The sequence below is a fragment of the Trachemys scripta genome, chromosome 3 (assembly GCF_013100865.1).
Source record: "Trachemys scripta elegans isolate TJP31775 chromosome 3, CAS_Tse_1.0, whole genome shotgun sequence".
In the NCBI taxonomy this organism is placed as follows: Eukaryota; Metazoa; Chordata; order Testudines; family Emydidae; genus Trachemys; species Trachemys scripta.
Window position 1 is genome coordinate 147,434,681 of NC_048300.1, and position 18,937 is coordinate 147,453,617.

General features: G+C 42.9%; 1 protein-coding gene across 2 annotated transcripts in view; it reads right to left on the reverse strand.

The window, feature by feature from the left end:
* Nucleotides 1-18,937, reverse strand: part of DDX43 (DEAD-box helicase 43) — a 73,699-nt gene that overhangs the window by 35,958 nt on the left and 18,804 nt on the right. For both annotated transcript variants that reach the window (XM_034766206.1, XM_034766207.1), the window contains exons 11-12: nt 8,937-9,024; nt 5,097-5,224 (exon numbers count right to left, since the gene is read on the reverse strand). In XM_034766206.1, the coding sequence (XP_034622097.1) occupies nt 5,097-5,224; nt 8,937-9,024 (216 nt within the window). The remainder of the gene's footprint in view (nt 1-5,096; nt 5,225-8,936; nt 9,025-18,937) is intronic.

Consider the following 18,937-nt stretch of genomic DNA (forward strand, 5'->3'; position numbering starts at 1 on the left):
CCCATTCTGGCTAATAGTAATTGATGGACCTATCCTCCATGAATTTATCTAGTTCTTTTTTGAACTCTGTTATAGTCTTGGCCTTCACAGCATCCTCTGGCCAGGAGTTCCACAGGTTGACTGTGCACTGTGTGAAGAAATACTTCCTTGTACCTGTTTTAAACCTGATGCCTATTCATTTCATGACCCCTAGTTCTTGTGTTATGAGAAGACTTCCTTATCTACTCTCTCTACACCAGTCATGATTTTATAGACCTCAATCATCTCCACCCTCAGCCATCTCTTTTCCAAGCTAAAAAGTCCCAGTCTTATTACTCTCTCCTCATGCGGAAGCTATTCTATACCCCTAATCATTTTTGTTGCCCTTTTCTGAACTTTTTCCAATTCCAATACTTTTTTTTTTTTTTTTTTTTTTTGAGATGGAGCGACCACGTCTGCACATAGTATTCAAGATGTGGATGTACCATGGATTTATATAGAGGCACCATGATTTTCTGTCCTATTATCTATCCCTTTCTTAATTATTCCCAGCATTCTGTTTGCTTTTTTGACTGCATTGAGTGCATGTTTTCAGAGAACTATCCACAATGACTCCAAGATCTTTTTTGAGTGGTAAGAGCTAATTTAGACCCCATTGTTTTATACGTATAGTTGGGATTATGCAGAGTAAAGCACATTGGAAAGCATTTATCAACATTTAATTTCATCTGCCATTTTGTTGCCCAGTCACCCAGTTTTGAGAGATCCTTTGGTAGCTCTTTGCAGTCTGCCTGAGACGTAACTATCTTGAGTAGTTTTGTATCATCTGCAAGTTTTGTCACCTCACCGGTTCACCCCTTTTCCCAGATAATTTATGAGTATGTTCAACAGGACTGGTCCCAGAACAGACCTGTGTGGGACACCACTATTTACCTCTCTCCATTCTGAGAACTGACCATTTATACCTACCCTTTGTTTCCTAACTTTTAACCAGTTACCATTCCATGAGAGCACCTTCTCTCTTATCCCGTGGCAACTTATTTTCCTTAAGAGCCTTTGGTGAGGGACCTTGTCAAAGGCTTTCTGAAAATCTAAGTACACTATATCCACTTGGTCCACATGCTTGTTGACCCCCTCAAAGAATTCTAGTAGATTGGTGAGGCAGGATTTCCCTTTACTGATTTCTTCCTCAACAAATTACGTTAATCTATATGTCTGACAATATTGTTCTTTATTCTAGTTTCAAGCAGTCTGCCCGGTACTGAAGTCAGGCTTGCAGGCCTGCAATTGCAGGGATCACCTCTGGAGCCCCTTTTTAAAAATTGGCGTCACATTAGCGATCCTCCAGTCATGTGGTACAGAAGCAGATTTAAATGCTAGGTTACAGACTAAAGTTAGTAGTCTTACAATTTCACATTTGAGTTCCTTCTGAACTCTTGGCGACCCTCTTTAACAGCTCCTGATGTGACTTAGTGTCATCCTGGGGAACTGGTGATGGGGGCCCCACTATAGCCTCATCAGGTGATAAGGAGAAAGCTGGTACCAAGGAGTCCTCCACAGCCGGTCTAGGAGCTTGCTCGCCAACTTCCTGCGCCTGCAGGGTTTCTGCAGCCGAGGCTTCTTATACCAGAGGGGGGCAGGAGAGGGAGGTAGCCAGTCTCTCCGAAGCTCCGGATACTGAACAGGTGGCCTGGTAGGGCTGAGTGAACTCCCCTGGGTTCCATGGGTACTGTGGGTACCAGCCACGGAGTCTGAGACCATGGGGCTGGCTGTGATGTCGTTGCCATAGCCTGCACCATAGGTACTAGAGCTTGTCCCACAGCTAGGGAACCTCGCTCCAAACCTGAGTCTCTCTGCCCTTGTCCAAGGTCCAGAGACCAGATGGGGCTACAAAGCTTCTGCCTATCATGGTCAGAAACGTGTTGTCTGCGAGAGGGTGGCCATTGGCGGGATGTCCCCTGCGACAGGGAGTGTTGTCATAGAGGTGAGAACTGTGGTGGTCCAAATATGGGTTACCCTGTGACCAGGATCCTACGGGACGAGAGTGGGCGGCACTGGGAGGAACAATCTCTTGTGCTGCTTGTAAGGCCTCCGGTGTGAACAGCACCTGTAGCCGACGAGGACCTGTCTCGCTATCTGGGGTTGGCGGCAGGGAGTGGGCTGAGCTACACCACTTGACTTTAGCTGGGGCCCGAGCTCCCAAAGGGGATGAAGAGGTGCCCGAGATAGTGCCTTGGTCCATCCCAGACTTGTCCTTTCCCTTGCGGGAAGCTGGAGACCTTCCTCGTCCCATCTTCTTGGGCTTCTTGGCTGGTGCCACGGAAGGGGACCAGTGTCTGCTCACAGACTGTACTGGTGGGGCGCAGCACACTGATGTCACGGTACTCGGCACCGAATCGGAGCGCTGCTCTGGCATCGGGGTAAGGGCAGACTCCATAAGGAGCGCTTTCAAGCCAATGTCATGCTCCTCCTTCATCCTGGGCTTGAAGGACTTGCAAATTCTGCACTTATCACTAATGTGACCTTCGCCCAAGCACCGTAAACAACTTATGTGGATCGCTAATGGGCATGAGCTTTTTACAGATATCACAGGGCTTAAAGCTTGGGGACCGGGCCATGCCCATTCCTGAGGCAAAGTCCCATTCGGGACCTACTAAGTCTCGAAATAGCAGATAGGGCAACTATATACAATATACAAGAGGTAAATGAGTTCAAATGAACGAGAAGAAACAGCACTAGCTGAATCTGCAACAGTTCCATGCACTGTCACTGGTGGCAAGAAGGAACTGGGACGGAGGTGGGGGGCAGGCGGCGCCCTATATGCCATAGCATACTCACACCACTCCAGGGGGCGCCAGAGCCCATTCCCTATGGATATTGCTGAGTGAAAGGCTTCCGGCACTGGTGCATGTAGCGAGCAAACATCCCTAAGTTGAATGGACATGAGCAATCACTCAAAGACGAACCTTAGGAAAAGTGGGCTCAGCTAGCGGATTCCATCCCAGACCAAAGACAGAGAAAGAACTGGGGGCAGTCAGACCTTACAGTGCTATATGTACGTTCCACATACAGTATCAGAGAGGGGACGTGTGCATGTGTGGTCCTACGGGCACTGCTGGTGAAGAGCTCCGATCCCAGCCACAGAGGGTGCTGCTACACTTACAGTTGAGCACCCAAAGGGACATCACTTGAACTAATTTTTCTCTTGTTCTATTAGCTATGATCACTTTTTTTGAATGACCAGTTCACTACAACATTCCTTTGATCTTTACATGCCAAAATGTTCATAAGTAACTATTCTGTAATTTCTAAAGTTTTAATGGAATTTTATTAATAGATGTTTGCAACACTGTCAAACTTTTAGGCATTTAGTTAAGAGGGCCAGGATGTGTTCTCTTATATTACAACCACTACTAGAGATCCGGGAATGGAATGAGTACAAAACACACCCATACTCAAGTCTCTTTGGAGGGACTTAACAGCAGTCTGCTCTTTTAGGAGTGGCAGAGATAGAGGCCAGAATGTGCCACAGATCATTGGCCATCTTAAAGATTTGCTCATTAAGGGCATCACTTATCTGCCAAGAATCAAAGGGTGTAAAATGCCAGTTTCCATGATTTTTCTTGGACAATTGCTAAAGGGATCTCTAAAAGGTGTCTGCCATTAGTATCAAGATATCTAGAAAGGTCTCAAAGTCACCATCAGACAGTACAATTTCATCTGGCAAATTACCATAGATGCATGAGGAACTGAATATTCCTCCTGATGATCACCACCACTCTGCATGTTCTGCTCCACTTTGAGAACTTCATCCTGCAGAGGGGACTGCATCGTTCTTGGAGACCTAGCCAGAGCGGTCAATTTACACCTAGATGAAGGGGGGTGGAATATCTATCAGGTCCTGGAAACTGAGCTCAAGGATTCCAGGGTGGCCAATAAGGCCAGGTCTGCATACTGTAGGGATATGGTATGTAAGGCTAAGTGAAAGGATCCAGGCAGTTTGGACCCAGACCAATTTGTGTCTTACAGTCAGTGGAAGAGTGTCCTGAGGTCCCCTTCTATGGCTCCCACTCAGATTGTGTGAACTCAGAGAGAAGGGTTTCTACTATCCCCTGAAAAGGAAGAAGTAGAAGAGTAAACTTCTTTGAGAAGAGGCTGATTGCTGAAAAAGTTAGGTTGAGATGATGTTCCATGAAATATGGATACCAGTGACTATGAAGGTTAATTTAGCACACTTTTCATCTTTGGTATCTTGGTTCCACTACTGATATGGGTCTTGCAGATGTTATCAGTCTCATGTTAAGATGAGGAGCTTCTGGTTCAGGTGTAATTAGCCAAGTTTCTAGAAGATGTAAATGTAAATGATTCCAAGGTTGTATGCATCAAGGAAGGTGGTGCCAAAGGCAACAATTCTGCAAGGATAAGTGCCAATGAGGGGCTCATCTCCCACTTTGTTGCAATGTCATCAGTGTGGATGTAGCTGGTGCCAATACAGAAGGATTGGTAACCAAGCTCAATTGGCACTTGATTGCCAGTGCCAAAGAACATGCATCAGGCAGGACAGCTGAACCATAGTGCAGATCAGGCTTTGAAGGGGGTACTGAGACACAGTCACAAATATGACGCTTCAACTTCCTTTCTGACAGTATTGGGGAAGATAATCAAGTTGAAAACTGTTTTCCTGTCTCACAAGAGTTTTCGAAAACGTTTCCCATCCAAAATGGGACAAAGTCAAAATTTCAAATTTTCATGAAATAAATAAATAAAAATTCAGATCAGGTAAATCAAAATGTTTCATTTCAATAATTTCAAAACATCTAATTTTTCTTTAATTTTAACATTCTTAGTATGGAAAATCTTAAAGCCCATTTTAAGTAAATACAGTGCAGACACATTCCAATGCATATTAGTTTTGATACTAGAGAATTTGCATAAAATGTAATTGTCATATATAGTGCTGGGGAAATACAGTAAGTCAGTATTAACACTACAATGTGGTTGAAAGTAATTAAGAGTGTCATAGTTAGTAATTTTGATCTGAGAATAACGGATTAATTTCTAAATAATGAGTTGACAGCAAACTAGACAAATGTAATATTGGTTAAACAATTACATACGTAAGTTTCTTTCCCACAAATATGATGACTTTATCTTTAGGCTTCAGAGTATCAATGAAGTAGCGTGTAAAAACTCTCTTTTCTTCTTCTGGGATAATAACAACTTTCTGTTCTACTGTATTTACTGCCTGTGAAATATGAAAAATGATGGTAAGTAAAAACAAAATCTGAACAAAATTATTTCACTCCAGTTAATTCTCACATTCCAATACCTCAGGCCACAGACTTCAAAACTGATATGCTTGATTTTGTCAAATGACAGCAGGAGAGAATCTTAAATAGTTCATTTTCCTATGAGGTGATTATGTCAAATTCTAGAAAGATAAGTTTGCTATTCTTCTCTAAGCAGAACTGGGAAGAAGCAAGTTAACTGTAAGCTTCAAAGGGCAGGCACATGCTAATGTCTTGTTAGTGAGAGGCAGTCTGGAGGAGTCTGCTCTAGATCTACTTCTGTATTGTTTCAACATCCTTTTGACTAATTGTCTCAGCTGATAAATCTTGGGGGGAAAAAAAAGTATTTCCAAAAGGATGACTTAAGTGTCATTTGACTGAAGAGGAGAGGGAAAAGACCTGCCCTCTAACTAACACTGCTTTGAAAGCCTGCACAAAAAAACCAAAAACCACCCACCAAAACTTTCCTCCAACAAATATAGAGGTTGCCATAAAATGGCTGATCTGGACATCTGTAGTCCATGCTGCTACGCAAATATGTCTTCAGGCCACTGCTTTATAAACCATAGCTCGACAGAAAATTTAGAGTCTAAGAGGGAAGCCAAACACAAAGACAGTTGCTAAATGATCTCTTTTGTAGTACTGACATTAAGTCCTTTCTCCATATGGGAACACTGTCTAGGAGGCTAACTTTCCAAACAAGAAAGGTTCTTGCAAAGGAGATGAATATTTGAGGCCAGTAGAGATACAATAGAAGTTTGGTAACATTAAGAGTACAGATTTCAGTCTGCTGTCTTTGGGAAGGAATGTCCTTTCATAGGGGAAAGTGGTGATTGCCACATTACCTTTGTAATTATTATTAGTTTCTGGTTGCACCCAAATTGTGCTAATTGCTATACAAGTGGAAAGACACATTCCCTACCCAAAGATACTATGTTCTGAAAAAAGACATGGCAAAGAGAAAACAATCCTGTGATTAAAACATGGGATTTGGACTCAGTTCCCACTTCTTCCACATACTTCCTGTATGACCTTGAGCAAATCAATGTAATAGGGTACTGGACCTCTGGGAACATGCATGCATCCTACTGACCCTGTTACAGTCATGAGCCCTGTCACATGCTTCACTCTAGTCATGTACCCTACAGGAAATTTCATATAGGGAATTCCTGCTCCTTCAGCAAAAGACCAGACAGGAGAGACAGAGGGTAAAGGAAGGACCCTGGAGGGATCTCTCTGCATTTATCAGAAAGAAGGCCCAGAATAGGAAACATCTGCTAAGAGCTGACCTGAGCTGGCTGTTAGGAAGCCTCAGCTAGAGAAGGTTGTGAATCCCTAGACAAAGACTAAGGGTACGTCTACACTACCCACTGCTTTGGCGGGTTGTGATCGATCTATCGGGGATAGATTTATTGCTTCTAGTGTAGACGCGATAAATCGATCCCCGATTGCTCTGCCGTTGACTCCTGTACTCCACCGTGGCAAGAGGCGGAAGCGGAGTCGACGGGGGAGCAGCGGCAGTAGACCCCACGCCGTGAGGACGTGAGTTAAGTCGACCTAAGATACGCAACTTCAGCTACGAGAATAGCTTAGCTGAAGTTGTCGTATCTTAGGTTGATTCCCTGCTCTCTCCCCAGTGGAGCCCAGGCCTAAGCGAATACCCCGAGGAGCTTTGAGATCTTTTCGGTGCTTTGTTTTAAGTCTTTTTCTAAGTTAAGAAAAGTCCTGAGCAGAGGAACTGAAATAGTGACGTTGTTTGGAGCATGATCTCATTGGGCTAGTGGATTAGCCCACAGGTTTACAGTCACTTAAACTCTGTGACTCAGTTCTCTGCTTGTAAACTGGCAGTGATAATACTCTCTCCCTTTCTCTGTACTCTTTGGATTCTTAGCTCTTTGAAGCAGGGACTTTTCTTACTATGTTTTTGCATAGTGACTAGCGCATGCAAGTCCCAATCTTGTTTGGGGGCCAGTAGGCATGACTAATACTAATTATACTAACAACAACAACAACAACGATGACAGGATAGAGAAATGCAAACAAACCAGAGGTAGCCAGGTGGTAATACAAAATTCACTTACTTTATAATAAAGGTTTATTGACAACCCCATTTTTTTTCCTTTTACCCTATGACTGTGCTATGATGATATTTACATGGTAACTAGAGAGCAAAATCTGCTACACAGAGATCAGACATTGAGTTGCCGTTGTTGAACCTTTAAAAGATAAAAGGGGGCTTCACTCATTAAAACAAAGTTGGCAGACCACTGAGGAAGACAGCTTTTTTGTATTGTAGAAGGAAAAGGGCTGAAAAAACTGCCTGGGAGCAGGAAGGAACTAGTGGAATCACATAAAGAACAGAACCAAGTCTTGTTCTGACGGACAAAATATCCAGGTCCTGCCTAGAGTCTGATCTACAGAAGGTAAAGCTCATTGTCAGAATAACAAATCTGGTTGTGAAAGAGAAATACTAATTTCTTTATGGCACCAATGCATGCAGGCTGAAGCAGGGGTGAAACAGCATATGCACTATTTGCAAGTTTGGATAAATTTCAGAACACCCATTTTCTATAAAATTGTGAGTAAAATGCTTTTGAACAAAATTTCTCATTAGTTATAGTGAAGTTATAAAACAGGAGTAAAAAAACTCCACCACATTAGCTGCTACAACATTTCAGTAAAATGTTATTTCAATCTATACCCAGTCAGTCCAAAAATTAAAAATGCATTGTAGAAACTTTTGAAGACATAGCAACTATATGAGGGGTAATTTTTTTTTTTTTTTGAGGCATCCAGTTGAGGCTTTCGATATTGGGGAAATAGTACGTCTTTCCCTCTTGCTTTTTGGCAGGGGTAGAGGTGACTTCACATTTAGGAAGATGGTGTATAAATTTCTTCCTTGTTCTCCCATATCAAACCTTGAATGCATTTTACCCCAACCCTAATATCTGATGCTACATCCAAATATGTCCAAATACTCCAGTTTGATGTTTCTGCTAAAATAAGCACTCATGCAGTTGACTTTTAAATTTGTTGGGTTTCAAGGTCAATACAAAAACAGAGATAAGGGGGGAACTTTACACCTCTGAGAGCTGACAGGTTGTCTGTATACTCCGAGCAATGCGTTTACATCTGTTACAAAAATAACCTTTAAAATGTGAAACCAAAAGAGCTAGCATTAAAAAAAAAAAAAAAAACCTTCAATTCTGGATGAAGATTATGCTATATAATCAAAAAGGGCACTTGCATAGCAATGTGTGGCTACACAATATTATACATGGGCCCTTGGCCATTAGGTAGATTTGGATGAAATATTTACTATTGAAGTCATCTGCTTATGGGTGGAGAAATACATTATTATTAACCAAATCAATGCTTTAGAGACTTCATACAATTTATTTAATCATTTGTCCATTACCAAAGCTGAGACTAAATGCTCTTTGGCATGTCTCACTATATTTTTATCAAAGTTTTTTTCCATTTACAGTTCTAAGATGCATTCTGGGCTTTTACTGAAGCTTTTAAAATACCACTATTTTTGCCTACTTGGAGCATGTTGTGAAAGACCAGACTGGGTATGCTTTTAACTGAAAGTATTATCTGAATGTTCCAAAACATTCAAAGTTATGTGCAACTACAAGAAGTAATGGGACTTAAAAATTAACCTACCGCTAAATCAAGAGTGCCAACATATACGATCATAGGATCTTTCAAATAAGATTTTGCAAGGCGGCGAACACCATCCGGCCAAGTAGCACTGGTGAGAGGGAAGAAAAAAAAAACATTTTTAAAAGTGCAAGAGGTCTCCAATTCACTCCTCTCATCCATCCCACACTCAATACATTTCAGCAAGGTCTTACATCCACAATAGCTGTCATGCATATGTACTAACCTTAACAAGAAAAACTGGAATTGCTCATTTATGAGCATAAATTCAATCCAGTTGATATTACTGAAACCTGGTGGGATGATTTATACAACTGAAATATTAAAAATCAATGGTTAGAACTTATTTAGGAAGGACTGAATGGGCAAAAGGGGAGGAGAAGTGGCACTCTGACAAAAATGGCATTACCTGTTTCCGAGTCATTGATAACTCGGAAGAAAGTCATCTTGAAGGCTTCTGGATCTATGTCCTAACAGACAAAACATGAGATGGGGGTATTAGCTAGTGTCTGCTACAGACCACAAAAATCAAACTAGGGAAGGTGAACACTTCCTTACATGATTATCTACAATGTGCAGGAAAAAAACAGTGTGGTCATGAGGGACTTCAACTGGAGTGACATATGCTGAAGGGCTCATGCTGCCAGAACTAAAACATTATTGGAATTTCTAAACATTATAGATATGTGGATAAGGGTGCCTTGGCTGGGCTCCTGTGCAGCAGCAGATATGTTGGCTGTCTGTCCTGGGACTCCTCTGAGTCGGACGATGGTTCTGTTGGAAACAGCAGGCCCCAATCCAATGAATGGGGAAGGGGCCTCTCCTGCAACACGAGCAGCAGCTCATCCTCAGGTGTGGGGATGTCCTGGAGAATAGACAGGTCCGAGAGGAGCAGAGACTGTAGATATGGCAGGAACACATTCTCTGGTGTCAGGAACGTCTCCGTACGTCCTGGAGTCTATGGGGTGCCCACTGAGACTCCAGAGATACCTGATTCAGTAGTCAGAGCCAACTGGTCTGCATATTGGTGAGGTGGAAGCAACAGCGCATCCAGAGCTGCAGTTGTAGAGGGACACTCTACACATTCCCGGTACCAAGGTCACCAGGTGGTAGGGATGGATCCCGCTTCTTCTTTGCCTTACCCTACAGCCTTTGAGAGTGTTTCCGCTGGATCCACAAGCAACAGCTTATCCAACCTGGCATGGCAGAGACGGAATGTGTTTATATGAGCAGTCCGATGAGGGGAACTACTCTTATTCCTATGAGTGTTTCTTACCCTCATAGTGGGCCTTCGGTGCTGGCAGCTCTGCACCATAGCTCATGCTCAGAGGGGCACTACTGGTCAGTAGAGGCTGCTATACAGTGGGTGGGTCGGGGGGAGTCTCCCTGGCCAGGATCAGAGTGCATCCAGGGCCTTACTGACTCTTCCTCAGGAACTTGTGGAGTTGGAGCTCACAGGAGTCTTGAGTTCTGGGCAGGAAGGATTTATAGATGCCACACTTCACCAAGATGTGCGCCTCGCCCAGAGAGTAGAGACACCATTGATGGTCGATGCTGATGAAAAAGGAATGAGGGCAGGAGATAGTTCTTGATGCCTGGGATCCTGGGCATAGTCCCTGGATAGCGAGGGGATGTCCCCCTGAACTGGGGAGGGTCTATATTAAACTATGAAAAACAATTTATTTACACAATTATACAACTTCACTCTTCTTTCAATAAGAGAGTTGTTGGAGGAATAGGGGTTTTGACTCAGGCCATGAGATGGTAAGAGGGAACTGGAGTAACCTCAAGCTGCACCATCCCATATACCCTCGGTTGGGAGCACAAGGAGACATACTGAGCATGTATGGGTCAATGGATGCTGCTTGGAGAAAACTTTTCGACTCAGTGCATGTGCACCCATGTGTGAAATACACATGGGATCATCACTTGAACAGGTCATTCTGAACCAACCCTGGAAGCAGAGTAGACATAGGTTTGTGCCTTGTGTGGTCTGGTGCAAGCTTCCATTGGTCTCCAGAGCTGAAGACAGTTCCTAATTGTGGTCCAAGAGCTCCCTGAATTGCATGAGCCAGACTTGACAGAGTTAAGAATCTGTCTAATGTAAAGTAGGCCCTGGCTATCAGTGATGCCCCTATAAACTATATCTTCCGAACAGGGAGTTAACATGGATTTTTGTATCTTTACCTGAAGATCCAACTCCTGGTACAGATCAAAGGCTGTGTGGGTGGAAGACAGCACTACTTTGTAGGAAAGTTCCTTGAATAGTTAGTTGTGAAGGTACAGGAAGACTAGGATTGCTTCTTGTTGCAGGTAAGGACCTTTGAGAACATCCTTAGGGTTAAAAAAAGGCTAAAGGGAAGCACTTGGTATTGGAAATGATCCTGACCTATTGTGACACGTAGGTAATTCCTGCAGGATGGGTGTATCTTTACATGGAAATAGGAATCTTGTAGGTTGAGGGCTGAAAACCAATCCCCTTCCTCTAGTGAAGGAATTATAGCTGCCAGAGTAGTTATTGTAAGCTTGAGACTTTACAAACTTGTCTTCGATCCAAGGTCAGTCTCCACACTCTGCCCTTCTTTGGCACAAGGAAATATCTTGAGTAAAACCCTTTGCCCTTGTGAGGAGATGGGACCAGTTCTATCATTCCTAATCAAAGAGTATATTCACTTTTTGTCTCAAAAGCTTAAGAGAGGGGTCCATTAAGAGGGATAGAGAAGGGGGCCGGAAGGGAGGGAGTGATGTAAAATGGATGGTATAGCCTGTTTGTGACCTCTATGACCCACTTGTCTGTAGGGATCCCACACCAATCATGCTGGAAATGGGAAAGAGGGTCTTCAAAGGTGCGGAGGTGAGCAAATGGACAGCTGTAAAACTAGAGGTGTGGGAGGATATGAACCCCTGACCAACTCATCAACACAGTTGCTTTGAAGATGTCTGGGTGGTCGTGGAGGGCAGATGAGTGGCCCTCTCTCTCAGGAATGTATGTCTTTTTCTAGGGGTTTTGGTGGATCTACGGAATTCAGATAATTTAGAAGGATGCAATCTCTGGGCAGTTGGTGACCTACTAAATCTTCTCTTATTGTATGTATATGCCCAGGGATCTCAAAGAAGCCCTAGAGGCCATCCTGGAGTTGTTACTGACTGCAGGAGATCAAACAGTTTATGCTGTGAATCCTTGACCTCTGAGTGGAATCTGAAGCGCACTTTATGAGGTCTTGAAATTGACAGAAGTCATCAGCTATGGAAGGGGTTGAGGCATAACTACCTCGACTGGAGAGGAGGATGAAATGTGTGTTTGAGGGTTGGCCTCCCGCTCCTCAAACATCTCCTGTGAGGGGGCTGGTGGTTGTCACTGACCAAGAAGGATTGCAGGCAGGAAACCTGGAGTCTTGGGCACAGTCCAGTACCCAAATGAGGCATTGGAGGGGGGGTGGGGTTGTTCCCCCAGGAGACTAATCTAATGCTAAACAGTAAAACTTTTAAAACCTATTAAACTCTTTACAATTAGATTATTCTTGTTCTGTTGCCAAAGAACGAACAAAACTTTGGACATTAAAGGTTCCAACCTGAATCATGCAGTGATGAGAAGGAACTGGAGAGGTGGTCAAACCATCCTGTCCTTTATCCCCTTTGTTGGAGGAACGAGGGAAGCAAGGCGCATGTGCAGACCAACGGATGCTACTTTCAAATTCTTTGGCTCCAGAGGTAGGGTGCACATACGTAACCCATAGCAGAATACAATAGGGACCATCACTCGAAGGTTGATTTTCAATAGATCTTGGGCACCAGGGAATTTCCAGAAGACTGGAAGAGATGTTGTGCCACTTTTTAAAAGGTAAATGGAATGATCCAGGTAATCGTAGGCCTGTCAGCCCGACAATGACCCCAGATAAGATAATGGAGTGGCTGATACAGGACTCAATTAGAAAAAAATAAAAGGAGGGTAATATAATTACTGCCAATCAACATGGGTTTATGGAAAATAGATCCTGTCAAACTAACCTGATTATTATTATTTTTTTTTTTTGAGATTACAAGTTTGATAAAGGATAAAAGGTAATATTGTTGATGTACTATACTTAAGATTCTGTAAGGCATTTGACTTGGCATCATATGACATTTTGTTTAAAAACTAGAAAGACAAAATTAACACTGCACACATGAAATGGATTAAAAGCTGGCTGACAGGTCTCAAAATGTAATTATGAAAGGGAAACCAGGTGTGTTTCTGGTGGAGTCCCACAGGGGATCCCCATGCTTGCTCCTATGCTATTTAACTCTTGTCAATGACTGGCAAGAAAACAAAATCATCATTGATAACACTTACAAATGAGAAACTGGGAGAGTGGTAAATAATGAATAAGGCAGGTCACTGATAAAGAGCAATCTGGATCACTTGGAAAGCTAGGATCAAGCAAACAAATTAATGTTTTAAGATGGCTAAACGCAAATGTATATATCCAGGAACAAAGAATGTAGGCCGTACTTACAGGATGGGGAACTTTATCCTGGAATCAGTAATTCTGAAAAAGATTGGAGTTCATGGTGGATAATCAGCTGAACATGAGCTCCCAGTGCAATAATGTGACTAAAGGGCTAATGCAATCCTGGGATGCATAAAGAATGGAATCTCAAATAGGAGTGGAGAAGTTATTTTACCTCTATGTTTGGTACTGGTGTGACCGCTGCTGGAACAGTGTGTCCAGTTCTGGTACCCACAATTCAAAAAGGATATTGACAAATTGGAGAGGGTTAAAAGAGCTACGAGAATGATTAAAGAATTAGAAAACATGCTTTATAGTGACAGACTAAGAACAAAAGAATGGCCATACTGGGTCAGACCAATGGTCCACCTAGCCCAGTATCCAGTCTTCCGACACTGGCCAATGCCAGGTGCTTCAGAAGGAATGAACAGAACAGGTAATCATCAAGTGATCCATCCCGTCATCCACTCCCAGCTTCCAGCAGACACTAGGGACACAGTGCATGGGGTTGCATCCATGACCATCTTGGCCAACAGCCACTGATGGACCTATCCTCCATGAACTTATCTAATTCTTTGAACCACATTATACTTTTGGCCTTCACAACATCCCCTGACAAGGAGTTCCACAAGTTGACTGGGCATTGTGTGAAGAAGTACTTCCTTTTGTTTTAAACCTGCTGCTTATTAATTTCATTGGGTGACCCCTGGTTCTTGTCTTACACGAAGCAGTAAACAACATTCTTATTCACTTTCTCCATGCCAGTCACGATTTTATAGATCTCTATCAGATCCTCTCGGTTGTCTTTCCTCCAAACTGAAAAGTCCCAGTCTTTTTACTCTCTCTTCAAATGGAAGCTGTTCCATACCCCTAATCATTTTTGTTGCCCTTCTCTGTATCTTTCCAATTCTAAAATAGATTTTTGAGATGGGGTGACCAGAATCAAGGAGCTTAATCAATTGAAGATTAACAAAGAAGATTAAGGGGTGACTTGACTACAGTCTATACAGGGAACAAATATTTAATATTGGTCTCTTCAATCTAATAGAGAAAGGTATAACATGATCCAGTGGCTGGAAGCTGAAGCTAGACAAATTCAGACTGGAAATAAGATGTACATTTTTAATGGTGAGAGTAATTAATCATTGGATCAATTTACCAAAGGTCATGGCGGATTCTCCATTACTGACAATTTTTAAATTAAGATTTAATATCTCTAAAAAGGTATGCTTTAGGAATTATTTTGGGAAAGGTTTATGACCTTTATACACAAGGTCAGAATAGATGATCACAGTGTTTCCTTCTGGCCTATCACTCCATATATGAACTGCAAGTATGTTCTTCAGTAGAAGAACTACACACTTGCTTGTACTCCTAGCATAAAACATGTGTTCTGAATTTTGCCTGTGTCCACTAGTAAGTCCAGTACTTTGGCTATGACTGAGCAGTGCACAACAGAGCTCCAGGGGGAGAAGAGGGGTCAGTCTGTAAAAGTGGCTGTGAACTCCCAAATCCTTAGCCAAATTTGCACTTTTCTGGGCACCATGTATGCAGTGTGGTAGCTGTGTTGGTCCCAGGATATTGGAGACACGAGATAGGTGAGGCAATATCTGAAGAGCACCTCTGTGTAAGCTTGTTGCTCTCACCAACAGAAGTTGGTCCAATAATAGATATTACCTCATTCACCTTGTCTCATTGAAGTACACAGGCTGTTAACAGCCTTAAGGTGTTACTAATGTATCTAGAGATCTGAGGCAAAGAAAAATCCCAGCCATGTCCCCATTTTCCCTTTCACAAACCTTGACTAGCCACAGACAGTAGGGTAACACAGAAGCAGTCATGTTTGCTCTACATCAGAGGATCCTCCTACAATAGGGTTATCTTCCTGTGGCTAGTTATTGTGTGGCATGCAATGGCCAGAATTCACAGAAGCAAGGGGCTGGTGGTCAGAGTCATTTTTTCCCTCAGTAGATTAATCGGGTATGGTAGATCAGTCATAAATGCTCCCAATTCCCCTACTCTCTTGGCCAAAGCGATGGCTATGAAAGATGAAGTTTTAAAGGTTAAACGGAGAAAATGACAGCTACCCATGGGTTCAAAAGGTGGTTTCCTCAAGACATTGAGAACTAGGTCCCAAGGCAGAATGAACCACCAAGGAATAAAACAAAGAAAAACAGCAAGCTAGTCAGGTATACACTGAGACACTCCATCACTAGTCAGAGGAAGCTGAAAAGGAACTGCAGTGGCAACAGGTCCACCCCGCCTTATATACTCTCAGTCCAGAGCATGAGGAAGCATAGGGTGCAGATGCAAACCTGGGGACATTATCGACAGAAATTGCTAAGCAAACGTGCACAGGGAACCTAAAGAATAAACAAACAGTGGTTTGAGGCAACAGAGGGAAGGTGCATGCAATAGTCCCCAGAAACCCCAGTCTCAACCAACTCTATCAATTTAAGAGATTTATGTTACATGCTATTTAAAACAGCAGATAATATATAAGCAAGTACATTGCTAAAAGACAGCTTTTTGAAGTTAAATATCTGATTACTACTTAACTATAATTATCATAAAATACCAGTTCACAGCTTTGAATTATTTGTGTAATAACTCATCTTTAAAAACTAGACCCAGATTTTAAATACATTCAGTGATGCCAAAATGGCTGTGAGATTTCTGCTGGTGCCATGGTTTACTGCAGTGGCAGGCCTTCCTGTGAGCAAATGGAAGGTGACGACAGCACACAAAGTATGGAAATGGGACAGAAGGGGACAATAAGAACTTATTAAAATACTGGTAGCGTGGAAAAGTCAGACTACAATTGAGTTGTATGTTCACCTAAATATCAAGGGATGTAGGTTGTTTCAGTTATTTTCACATTTGATCTACTGTGAACCAACTTTCAGGTATAAAGAAAAAGCATAGTACAAGTATTTAACATTGTGCAGAAGGTACCAAATTTTTTTATGCAGAAACTGGATTCTTGGATCACCTTTAGAAGTTCATTCAGCACTTAATACCAGAATTCTAGAATTCTCAATAACAAGGTTAAGAGGACATTCCGTTCATTACCTATTGATAAACCCACAGAACACAAAAGTACCAAGTACATATTTGCTGCAGATTGTCAGTTCCTACTCAATGTGATGTCCCAGTAGGCACTCTCAAGGATATTACAGTCAATTGAAGACTGCTGGAAAGGGGAGTTTGTCTATAGGTAAATCCAGTTTCTTCAATGACACTTAATACTTTATATCAGAGGTGAGCAAACTACAGCCTGCACGCTGGATAAGGCCCGCCAGCCGTTTAAATCCAGATCTTGAGCTCCCACCGGGAAGCGGGGTCGGGGCCACTCCATGTGGCTCCCAGAAGCAGTGGCATGGCCCCTCTCTGGCATCTATGCCTAGGGACAGCCAGGGGGCTCTGCTCTGCACACTGCCCCAGCAGCTCACATTGACCGGGAACTGCAGCCAATGGGAGGTGCAGGGGCAGTGCCTGCAGACGGGGCAGCGTGCAGAGCCTCCGTGTAGGACCTTGTGCTTCCGTGTAGGACCCAGAGAAGGGACATGCCGTTGCTTCCTGGAGCCAGTCGAGGTAAACACCGCCCAGAGCCTGCACCCAACCCCCCTGCCCCAACACTGATCCCCCCCCCGTCCTCAGAACCCCTCAGTCCCAGCCCAGAGCACCCCCTTACACCCCAAACTCCTCATCCCCAGCCCCACCCCAAAGCCCTCACCACCCCACCCCCCAATCCCAGCCTGGAGCCCTCTCCCATACCCTGAGCTCCTCATTTCTGGCTCCACCCCAGATCCCACACCCCCAACCACAGCCCTCACCCCCTCCCACACCCCAACCCAAATTATGTGAGTATTCATGGCCCGCCATACAATTTCTATTCCCAGATGTGGCCCTCGGGCCAAAAAGTTTGCCCACCCCTGCTTTATACCCTAAGGCTGTAGTGCACAACTTCTGGGTATGCAGTCCAATGTTTTTTGTGGCCCTCTGGTGATATTTCAGTTCTGCAGAATTTAAACTTTTACTTAAGAATGGTTTCTTCCACATGACTGCAAAGAAAAACTTTGCTAATCAAAAGGTTTTCTTCAGATAGGAAATACTCTAGGTGAAAACAAATGCTTTAACACAAGTGTAAGCTACCTTCATTTCTCTCACCAGGTAGTCACTCCAGCATGTAACATTAACAGTTTAAACAACAGTTAGTTTACTCCCAACTCATCTTAGCTTAAATATCCAAGCAAATTGGATATAACTAAAACTAGATGAGACCCAGTGAATATGTGTTGTGCAATGTAGGAAACATCCATGTTATTGCCAAGTTTGTGCTCTCTCTGGTGTTAGGCAGCATAGCAAGAGCCGACCAAGGGCATAAGAAGCAGAGAATAGAACGCTCTTGTTGCTAGCTAAGGTGATCTGAGATTTCAGTAGCAATGGGCCGAAGAACAGTCACCATCACGGCTTCCACCCCTACCATCTCTTGGGACCTAGGCTTTCATCACCCTGATACTGAGAAACGTCTTGACTAGACCAGGCCACAGAGGACTTGGATATCACCACCATCTCTACCAAATCCAGCTGAATCCCAACCACCACCTGAAAGGAAATGAGATTGGACTTTAACAGCAACAGCAGCTCTAGCTCATCTCAGTTAACTTCTTTTCCCCAAAAGTACAGTTACCACCATCCAAGAGACTATCAAACAAGGAGCTGTTTTCCTTCTAAAACTCTCTCCAGCTAAAGGGAAAACGGGATGTTAAAATAAAAGCCTTAATGTTTTACATTTCAATTACGTTAACTGTTTTTCCTTCTTTTCTGTATCTTTAATAAAAGGTTGAAAAGATTTTTAATGGTGTTTGTGCAATGGTACTAAGCAGACTGAGGTCTCTGTATACCAAACCCACTATTTAGTGTTGGACAGTGACAAGGTTATGTTAACACCTTCCACCATTTATTACATCTCACTCAATACCACAGTTCTCAAAAAGTGAGTGACAGTTCTATTTAGAGTGCAAGGATCAAAAATCTTCAAGCTACGTTTGAGCTTCAGCTAAGAAACTTTCAAGATAAAACAAGAGTTCTAAGTTATTTGCAGACCCATTTTTCACCTGACCCCAAAGAGATGTCAAATTCAGTTAGAACTGACTGATTTACTAAGCTTCGGTCCAAATGTCATGAAGGAAACAATGAATTTCTATAAATGCTTTCCACGTGACTTATTTAGTTATACAAAAGATCTTCTCTGAAGTACTTATTTATGAAAAAGATCTATGCACTGGAATAGATCAAAATGCCACACACTGAACAACGGGCAAGTCTCCATATCATTATGTGCACAACCACTTCTAAGTCAGACATCAAGAATTTGGTTTCAAAGCAGTGCCAGTTTTCCAGTTGATATGCCTTCCCCTGAAGCCCACAAAGCATACATTCAGTGATGCTGTGCAACTCACACTTATATTTCTTTTTTACTGACTAAATCCTACATAAAATTATTTACAG